Source organism: Penaeus monodon, chromosome 40 (assembly GCF_015228065.2).
Source record: "Penaeus monodon isolate SGIC_2016 chromosome 40, NSTDA_Pmon_1, whole genome shotgun sequence".
NCBI lineage: Eukaryota > Metazoa > Arthropoda > Malacostraca > Decapoda > Penaeidae > Penaeus > Penaeus monodon.
Genome location: NC_051425.1, coordinates 29,893,707 through 29,904,602, shown reverse-complemented (window position 1 = coordinate 29,904,602; position 10,896 = coordinate 29,893,707). Strand labels below are relative to the sequence as shown.

Below are 10,896 nucleotides of genomic sequence, written 5' to 3'. Positions count from 1 at the left end.
TCTGAGTTGATGGGGTTCCAGCATGACCTAATTGCAGCAGAAAAGATATGGTTGTTGCTGGAAGAATGGCAGACAACGTGGGAAAAGTGGGCAGACTTAGTTGTGTGGGAAGTGAGTGTTGTGGCTCTACAGGAAATGCTGTCTGTTTACAGCCAGAAGATTAGGAATATACAACCCTTTGCAGCTTTAAATTTGGCAAATATAAAAGAAGGCACTGTGATGGGTGAGAGCGAGTGGGAAGTGAAGGAAGAGGTGCTCAGTCACATTGAATTGTGCAAACTTCTCGTGCCTTTGACTCAAAATCTACAAACTGCTAATTTAAAATCTCATCATTGGGATCAGATCAAATACCTTGTCAAGGCTGACTTTGATAAGGATTCTGAGAGCTTTACTCTTGGATACCTCCAAAAACTTAATCTGACTTCCTATAAAAGAGAGCTAGCAAATATAATGGTGGATGCCTCTGAAGAAACGAAGATTGTCAACAACATTAGAGATATAGAGAGTCTTGCCTCACAAATTACAATTAACATGAGGGCAATCCCTTCCATGGGTATCTCCGTCGTGCAGTCAACTGTTGAGGCAAACTCTACCATTGCTGAACTCAACATGAGGCTGCAGATTCTGGCTGGATCTCACCATGCCAAACCCTACCTAGATGAGGTACAGGATATTCAGAAGATGCTCTCCTCCATGATCAGGTTCCTTGAAAATGTCGAGCTCCTGCAGAAAAAGTGGTCTGCCTGGGAGCCCTTTTTCCACGTGATGGATGTCAGATTCCACTTAATTCAAGCCACGGCCACCTTTGACTCGCTCAACGACCGCTGGCAACAGTTATCTGATGAAATGAGTGCAGAGAAGTTCCTCCAGCCATTGGCTCTGCAAGACGAACTTCAGGAGGAAGTCATCGCTGTGTCTGAAGGTCTTAACAATATCACTAACCAAATCAAGCCATACCTTCAGGATCGAAGGGAACAATTTCCACGGTTTTGGCTCCTGTCAGATGACGATCTTGTGACGGCAATATCCACTGTTTTGGACGGAGAGCATGCGAAGCCATTCTTGCTGAAAATGTTTACTACTGTAGCCAAAATCAAACAGGAAAAGAACAGTCAGTTAAATGCAATGGAAATTATTGGTGTCTTTTCAAAAGAGGGCGAGTTCCTTGAGCTGAACTCTTATGTCCCAATATTGGGGTCCTTTGACACATGGCTGCGCAATATGGCTACGGGGATAGAAAACACCCTTAGAGAGGGTGTAAAGCAGTGTAGGAATAGCATGAAAGTTGCAGGAGTAAGGGTGGATGAGGTAATCAAATTGTGGCCTCTTCAAGTTAATGTTGTGGCCTTTCTCTTGCATTGGACGGGTGAGATTAGCCGAGCTTTGGCAAAGTTTAAAGGTCACATGAATGCAGAACAGCTACAATCATTAAAGAAACGTGTTCGGGATTCTCAGGTAAGACTTGACAGCACCCTTCAAGGTAACCTTTCGAAACTGATGCGTGAGAGATTTCGACTCTTTTATTTGATTATCCTACAGTTAAGAGACTTCCTGACAGCAGCCTCAGAAAGTAGGAAGGGCCTGACAGGTGAAGGAGAGATGCCCTTACGCTACACATGGGACAAGGACACTGACAATGTGCTGACCCAGTTTGGGGCAGCATCAGAGCTTACTTACTCTTGGGAATACCAAGGGCTATGGCCATGCACAGTATTTACACCTTCGATTAACCGTGCAATGGTCAATGTGGCTCTAGTCCTGGCCCAAGGACTAGCAGTTGGACTCCATGGAGGAAATGGCTCAGGAAAGACCGAGACCATAAGGGCAATGGCTAATTTGGTGGGTCGCCACCTAGTCTCTGTGACATGCGCCCCAACCATTACCTCTGTCCACTTAGCTCGGCTCATTTTGGGAACAAGTCTCTCATACAGCTGGCTAGTCCTGGAGCAAGCGCACCTTCTGAACCCAGATGTTGTGCCAGGCCTTGGGTGAAATGATCCAGATTGTGCAGGCGGCACAGAAGGCAGTTGCAGGAATCAAAGCTGGGAAGCCTTCAAAGTCACAACACCAGCCCATGAAGGTGTTCGAGGGCGTGAAGGTGAATGTGTCGCCCCTTTCCGCTGTAGTGCTGGAGATGAATCACAACTATCCTTTCTCGAGAGACGCTATGGACATCCTCAGACGACAATGCAAACCTGCTGTTACCGTCACACCAGATATTCAGGTATTTTATAGCACATTGACATGATTAATGTCTGATGATATGCATGCCGTACTTGTTGATTATTTATTTTGGAAACATACAGTTACAGATGCTATGAATTTGTCTTATATGATTGTATGCTGTATGATAGATGTCATATATAGATGCCTTATATGATAACATCTTGCATGATAGATGTTTTTTTTTTTTGTATGATAGCATATAGGTATTGCAATAGGTAATGCATTTATATTTGTATTGATATGATGGATATTTGTCACGGTCAGAATCGTATATTTACAGTAAGCATGATTATGTGCTAAACATTTTCTTTCATACATGGCCAGTCTATGGTTGGTTCATCACCTTGTTAGTATAGAAAGGTGGAGGATGACATAGACATAAAGCTAGCACACAAACACAAAGAGAGTAATATGTTGCATGGATATAGGGGTACATGTGTATTTGTGTGTGTCTGCATATAATAACGCATAAACACACACAAACGAATGAACACGTACTCTCTCTCTCACGCACACACACATATGAATAAATAGAGAGATTCATTTGCACAAAAAGAAATATCATTTTGTACATATGCCTCTGTACGAGATAGAGGTATTTAAACTACTTCAATTACCAAAGACATCCAGACATTTTATACCATTCATGATCTAAGATATTAATGCCCTTCTTTCCAATTCCCAGTGTGATCATCGAAAGGCAAGTTCAATAGACCAGTATCTTTTTGCCACAATTATGTAATCCTCATCTCCGAGGGACTCTGGAGAATCTTATGTCCCACCTCTTGATATCTCTCAGGCCTTGTAACAGATTGCCAGAAGGACCTATGACCACATTTTCCTTCCGGCTTTTCGGCTTTAATCCCTTCCCTCTGTCTATGAATCCCCAGCTTTGTTCTTATCCTGATTCGCTTTATACCTGTTGTGTGTTCTTGATGGTACAGTGGCCTTATCTGTCCCTGGGAGAGTTTAAAGCCTTTTGTGCATATCCTTGAAGGCAAAAGGCTACTCACTCTTATTCTTAAATCACCCTTTTCTCTTTTCTCCATCGAACGGGAGTCTACCTCACTTTGTTTTATAGATACTACTCTTAGGTCACAGATCCCTATTTCCTAATCCTTTTCAAGAGACCTCGTCATACCCGTCAGGTCTCTTCCATACATAGGAACTGTTTGGAATTACCAATTCTCTCAAAAACCCGTAGACCCGGTGTTAGATAAATAGCTAGGTAGTCTTTTTCCTTCCCTTCTTATAAACATGGGAATCTGTCTTTTTTTTATTCTCTCAAGGCCAGGCTTGATAAGGGTGTCTGCGTGCCCCTCCTATTGGCCTTCTCACATTAAATATGCAACAGATAAGTGTGTATGTGTGTGTGTATATATATATATATATATATATATATATATATATATATATAATATATTATATATATATATATATATATATATATATATATATATATATATATATATATATTTGCAGTTCATTTACAGTTTTTTACTATATGTGCTACTTGTAGGTATGAATATTAGAACATTACGATGTTCATATAAGCAATTTTCAATTGAAGGCAAAAGTAGTGGCCTATTAAAACATACACTTAAATGTATTTTTCCAGGTAATCACCGAATGTTACATGGTAATCGAGGGTTTCAAGGAATGCACGTCACTGGCACACAAACTTGGCCAGACATTGGCCAGTCTCTCCACCTCACTTCCACGACGCCACAAATACCAGCTGGGTGTAAGAAGTATTCCTATTATACTTAATCTGGCCAAGGAAGTGATGAAGAGGCAGCCAGAAGTAGATGAACTTGATACTGTGCCCTTAGCTCTGAGAGAGTACCTAATACCTCAGCTGAGGGAAGAAGATGCACCTATCTTCAAGGAAATGTTTCAGATAATGTTCCCTGAATTTGACATTGCTCCTTATGTTAATGACATCCTGAAGGATGGTGTGACAGCAATGATGAAGAGTAATAACTTGATTGTCAAGGATAGCTATATCGACAAGGTTCTACAGCTACACGATGCTATCTCCAGGAACCAAACAATCATACTCTTTGGGAAATCAGGATCAGGGAAATCCACATCCCTAACGACCCTTGAGAATGTTTACAACAAACTCAACAGTGAAGGGAATGCCAGTTACAAGGCTACTAAAAGAGAGATAATAAATCCACTCATAGTTGAAGATACAACACTTTACGGCCCTTATGAAGATGTGGTGGGCAAAACAAACGAAGGCTTCTTAGCACGGCTTGTAAGGAAGTCTCAGAAGTCCAGTTCAGGCTTTGAAACTTGGATTGTCTTCGATGGACCATATGGACACCCATGGCTTCATGATTTCTTTGCCCACCTAGATGCAAAGAGCAATTCTTTTATGGGCAACAACCGACAGAGTATCCCTCTACCAAGCAACTTGAAATTTATCATAGAAGTAGCTGGGGACATTGGATGTCTAACCCCAGCAGAGCTGACCTCTTGCTTTGGTGTGTTCTTCCCGGCCCAGCCACAGTTATGGGAAGAGGTTGTCCATAGTTGGTTGGGTACACTCACTAACTACAGAATAACTCGAGCCCTTCAAAGCTTGGTAAAGAAAAACCTTCCAAATTTTATAAATATCCTGCAAGAGAGTGAAGTGAAGAAACCTCACATGATCATGAAGGCTAGAGCATTTGTGGCTATTCTTAATTACTTTTTAGACACTGAGCTGACACAAACAGAGACTGAAGACTGGGTAGAGAGGCTTACACCTGCATTCATCTTTGGCATCATCTGGTCCTTTGGTGCCTGTATATCATCATCTGAGGCCGACGAATTTCGGGAAGTGGTGACAAGGACGATCGAAAATGTACCTGAGGGAGGGATTTATGATTATTGTGTGGACATATCATCAGGTCAGTTTAAGTCATGGGCAAAGTTCACAACGGAAATGGAAATGTATAACCCATTTGTTAACACTAACATTGTCATGACTGACCGTATTATAAAATACTCAAAGGTATCCCAAATCTTGATGAGCCAGGGCATTCCTGTCATACTGAAAGGTAATCCTGGGTCAGGAAAGTCGACTTTGATAAATGTCCTAAGACAAACTATGAATAGCACCACAGATCTTGCTGTAGTCAGCTATACATCTTTTACCCAACCTAAGGACATACAAAAAACAATCGAAGAAAACCTTATAAAACAAGGTAAAGATATACTAGCAGGTAGAAAGTCAAAACTCCACTTGCTAGTCGATGATCTCCACTGCAGTGAAGGTGAAAACCACATGCATCAGGTCTTAGCAACAACCAATTTTACTGCAAAGTACCGTAAACTGTTTAATCATGAGATTAAATCTTTCCTTGGACTTCCTGAAATTTGTTATTTGTTCACCTACCAAACAAAGGAATGCGTCTCAGGTGGACAGGACGACACCCAGATGATTAATAATCATGTTGAAAATTTCTGGATGGGATCCTTTCATCTGCTAACCCTACCCTCTTGCGAAAATGCAGAGTTGGAAAGTATATTCTGCACTCTCTTTGATCAGAATCTTGGCCACTTTGAACAGGAAGTAAAGTGCCTGAAGATTGTAGTTGCAGAAGGCATAGTACACTTGTACCGCCGTATGGGTGAAGTGAGCAAGCAAGTGTGTGGAGACCACCTACCTCTTGTCCATCACCCACGACAAGTAATATCTGTTCTCAAGGGACTTCAACTTGGGGATGAAGAGACACAGGACCGTGATAATTTCTTGAAGCATCTAGCTCACGAGTGCTTCAGAGTCTTCCAGGATGTTGGTGTCATACAGCCAAAAGAATTTGAAAGTCTGATAAATGATGTATTGTCAGAATATCTCTGCATATCCCTCGATAAAGTCTGTGATAACCCAAGCATGTTCCTTCTGACCCGCCTTGCTAGCGATGACAATTTATACACAGATATACAAGCTGACACTGTTCGAAATGTGCTTAAGAGTGCAGGGCAGGCTCTATTAGGTCCTAAGGGATTATTTGCCATCTATGACAGTCTCATCCACCATACCATTCACCTGATAAGGATCCTTGGGAAACAAAAGTCAAGAGAAATAAAATCCTCCAGTGCCCTAGATAGCATTGGAGGGCATCTCATCTTAATTGGACCAGAGGGATGTGGCAAAAAAACTTGTGCCCGCTTAGTGTCATCTATAGCTGGATTCAAGACATACGACATTAATGGTACTGAATCAGAAGCAGAAACTAAAAGAGAAGATATTATTAAGGATCTCACTGAAGGCATCTCGGTACTTGTTATCATAGACTGGAATGTACTGGATGATTTAAGGAATATTGCATTCTTGAATGACCTTTTGGTTGAAAAACAGAATATTGCAAATCCTCATGAGGCTCAGCATACTGTAAGAATCTTGATTTCCACTCCTACACTAAAAGAGGCATATGATATTTTGAAGTACATTCCTGCAGTTTCAAACTATTATAATGTTGATTCATTCCAAGAATGGAATACCGAAGAGCTCCAAACTGTCGCCAAGCAAATTCTTATGGAAAAACTGGGGCAGTCACTGCCAGAACTGAAAGCACAAGCTGTAGCCGAAGTCATGGCATACATTCACCAAAATAATTCTGAAGCAAAGTGGCAGCCATCTTGCAGGTTCTTAGGGTTTCTAAAGTCATTCTTGCATCTTCATGATAAACTATTAACTGGTATCATTGAAGAGAAAGAGAAACTCAATATGAGCATTATCAAGTTTGAAGACACACAAAAACGTGTTACAGAACTCTCTAAACAACTAGAAGAACAGCGTGCTCAGGTGACCTACATCCAGCAGACATGTGGCAGCGTTGTTCTAAAGATGCGTAATATTAAATCTGAGCAAGGGAGGCTTGAGCAGGATCTCAATAAGAATTTGGGACTTCTAAAGAGGCAAAAAGATGAATCCTTGAGGATCAGAGAACTCATCAATCGAGACCTCACAGCTCCAAAACAGGAAATGAAAGCAACACATCGAAAGTTAGACCGCATAACAAGGGCTGAGTTAGAAACACTCAAGTCCCTCTCTAGGCCTCCTCCATCAGTTGAATTGGTGTTTGATGCAGTGCTAACGACCCTAGGACTTGATCCTTCCTGGAATGAAGCCAAGAAACAAATGAGTAGTGGACTCAATTTCATCTCATCTATTAGGAAAATTCCAGTAGAAGAGACAGATGAGAAAATTCTAACCAGAATTCAGGCCTACCTGAAAATGGAAGATCTGAACATGGAGAAAGTTACAGAGGAATCATTCACAGCTGCAACATTCCTTAGTTGGCTTTGTGCTTTTGAAAAATATGTAAGAGTATATAAAGATTATCACCCTTTGAAAGTTCAGGCTGACATTATCACAAGAGAAATTGAAGCAACAGAAACAACAATTAACCAATACCAAGAAGACCTGACTGGTTTTGGTATGGAGCATAAGGTCCTTATGGCCCAGTTGAAGGAAAAGGAACACCAGCTTGAAGTAGCTGAGGAAGAGATGAAAGTTCTCGAGAGCCGGATACAGTTGGCCCAGAAGGTAATGACTCAGCTTGGAGAAGACAAAATCCATTGGGAGGAAGCATTATCTCAATGCAGTGTTAAACTACGGAATATCTTTGGTGATGCTGTCCTGGCAGCAGCTTATGTAACCTATTTGGGCACTTTTAACCATGAAGAGAGACCTGACGTAATCAAATCTTGGCAAGATAAGATGAATGAACTCTGCATATTCAATACTGAAGACAGGACCAGCCTCGACATTCTAGCTCCCATGGAATCCCAGGCTAAGTGGCACGAAGAAGGTCTGCCAATGGACAATTACTTGCTTGAGAATGCAGCTATTATATCCAACTCAGACTTACCACAGCTTATCCTTGACCCTCACTGTCTGCTTGAAACTTGGATTCACAAGAGGAGAGATGCATTGGAGATCAACCTTGAAGAAGAGGAGTTTATGGACCAGTTTAATGAGGCAATATCAAAAGGCAGATCATGCATCATTACTCTAGAGGAGTTATCGTTCCCTATCAAAGTGTTCCAGATTCTTGAGATGGAGCAAGTAAAATCGTCCAGCAAGGATAAAACATTACTCAAAGTTGGAAATGAAACCTATGAATTACACAAGGACTTTAGACTCTTCATTATTCTAAAGAGTAATATTGACTACTTAGACAACAACATTAAGACACTTGTGAATGTTGTAGACATGCAGAGCAACCAGGAAGGTATGATGAAGTTACTTACAATGAGAGTTGCTTCCCACTGTCAGCCGGATCTCATAGAATCCCTAAAGAAAAGCGAGTTCGACCTGCTGGAAAAGCAAAACCAACTAGCAGAGCAAGAAGCAACCATAAGAAGCCTTATGGCTCGCTTTGATGATGATGTACTTGAAGAGAGCACATTGATGGAGATGTTACAGGCGGCATGTGCTAAAGCAACTGATGCCAAGAAGAAGTGCCACGACTTAAGAAAGTCCCTTGATGCTGCTAAAGAGGGCATAAAGACTTATGGCAAGATTTCGGGACTCCTTACCGAAATCTACATCCTTGTGGAGCGACTCCCACTATTCAATCCCTCTTTGGTCATTGGGATCGACAGGTTCAGTGCACTCGTCATTGGAGAGATGCAACCCCAAAACTTTGCCAATGCTTGGGGCAGACTTCTCGATGCTAACACTGTCATCAAAATGCTTCAAACAATATTCAGGTTTGTTGATAAAATTCATGTATTTTTTTAATAATCACTGGTGTAAGACCGTATCGACACATTGCTGTAGAAAGTAAAATTTGGATTGATATGGTGGTGCAAAGATTGAACTTGAGGTACAAAATAGGGGTGGTGAGATATAAAATGCAAAAGTAAGTAAGCCATCTAAAATCATGAATATGTAAGGTCTTCCATGATGACCATAATTGTTAAAAATGTGTGAAACATTTTAAAACTTTTGAGTAGAGAGCATAGCATAGTGCCACATAGACTTAATGAATCATAAATCTCTTTGAATGCTTCCAGCGCACTATATATTTTTTTACATATGTATATGCTTATTATACAGAAGTGTATTTCATCATCATAATCTTTACTGACTTTCCTTACAGATACTTCCAGGATCAAGTTGATGACATAGCACTAGTGACAATAGGCCTTGTGTTAGCCATGTGGTACGAGTGTCACATCGGTCTCACTACACCCCAGTTTTGCTCTCTCCTACATGCCTCCTCCTCTTCACAGATTGGAAGTGAGCTCTCATCTCTTGAGTCTGAGAAGAAGGAGCCAAAGGGTGAGAAATCTTGCTCTGTGCCCAAGTCCTCTCACCCTGTATGGTTGACAGATTCGCAGTGGCTCCAAATACTCTCCTTGTCTAAAGTGGAACCTTTCACAAATCTTATTGAAAGTCTAACAACCCATGAAAAACTTTGGCGAGTATGGTATGTTACAGAACAGCCAGAAACAGTGCCATTGCCCAATAAGTTGGAAAGAAAGATTCGTGGGGTTGCCAAACTTATCCTGATTAACTGCCTCCGTCCAGATCGCCTGGATGAAGCTTCTATGATCTATGTAGAACGCGTACTGAGGGTGGAGGCTGATCCTACCTCGGCCAAAGCATTGCTTGCTGTTGCTGGAAAGGGCTCTCCCACTGAACCAGTTATCATCTACAGTTCTGCACCACTTGATGTGGAACACATCTTAGGGCAAATACAACCATTGTGCCATCCTGTCCTCATATCAAACCCGGATTCTGTTAATGTCTTGGCTCTCAGTGAAGGAAGAGAGGACTACCTAAACCTTATCTTTCAGAAGTGTTGCCAGAAAGGATTTTGGCTCCTTCTGAAAAAGGATACTGAAGCCGAGTCATGTATAAATCACTTGTGTAAACTTTTAAAGGATAAGTGCATTAAGGAGGCCCACAAGCGATTCCAGATTTGGATGTATCTACAGGAGGAAGACACTTTGCCAACCAACTTAATGATGTCCTGCCACAAAGTGTATTTAAGCCTTCCACAAACAGTCAAGGAATCAATAATGCATTTATACGAGCTCATTGGCGAGTCTCGTCTCAATGCCTATACTAATGAATGGAGCAAGTGGTGCCTTATGAGCCTTGCTCTCTTCCACATAGGTTTTGTTACTCGGCAGGCCTTTGAGGACCCCAGTACGCCCCTCGCTCAGACGATTGGAGATGACCAGTGGGAAGAGGCAGAGGCTTGCCTAAGGTCCCTAGTGTCTGGAGCCCATACAGTCGACGGCACTCTTGTTCCAGCACTGCTAGAACAACTTACAAGTATCTACATCAATGGGGCAGTGACAGAAGAAAGTTACATCATACTCACTCGCCTGCTGAATGAATATCTGTCCAATGAAGCTATCCAGAATATTTCAAGTCGTGTCTCAGCTCTCACCCATTACTCAGTACCACGATCCACTTCAATGGAGGATCATACAGCTCAGATGGAATACATTTATTTAGCTCAAAATGTGTCACTCACCCATGGTGCCCCAACACTTATATTTGAGAACCAGAGGAAAGAAGCTGAGAGCATTATTATAGCTATGAGACGAATGGACAAAGCCAGCAAGTCAGAAATAGCAACAGAGACAGATTACTGGATTAAGATGTTCACCCCAAAGCCCAAGAAGGAAAGCAGTGCCACACCAGCCCAG

At 41.7% G+C, this 10,896-nt stretch overlaps 1 protein-coding gene across 1 annotated transcript in view; it reads left to right on the top strand.

Moving 5' to 3' along the window:
• Positions 1-3,839: 3,839 nt before the first annotated feature.
• The window catches only part of LOC119597836 (dynein heavy chain 2, axonemal-like), an 8,234-nt gene continuing 1,177 nt past the window's right edge, over positions 3,840-10,896 (top strand). The window contains exons 1-2 of the mRNA XM_037947478.1: positions 3,840-8,940; positions 9,333-10,896. The exon at positions 9,333-10,896 is cut by the window's right edge and continues 598 nt beyond it. Coding sequence (XP_037803406.1) covers positions 3,863-8,940; positions 9,333-10,896 — 6,642 coding nt within the window. The 5' untranslated portion in view covers positions 3,840-3,862. The remainder of the gene's footprint in view (positions 8,941-9,332) is intronic.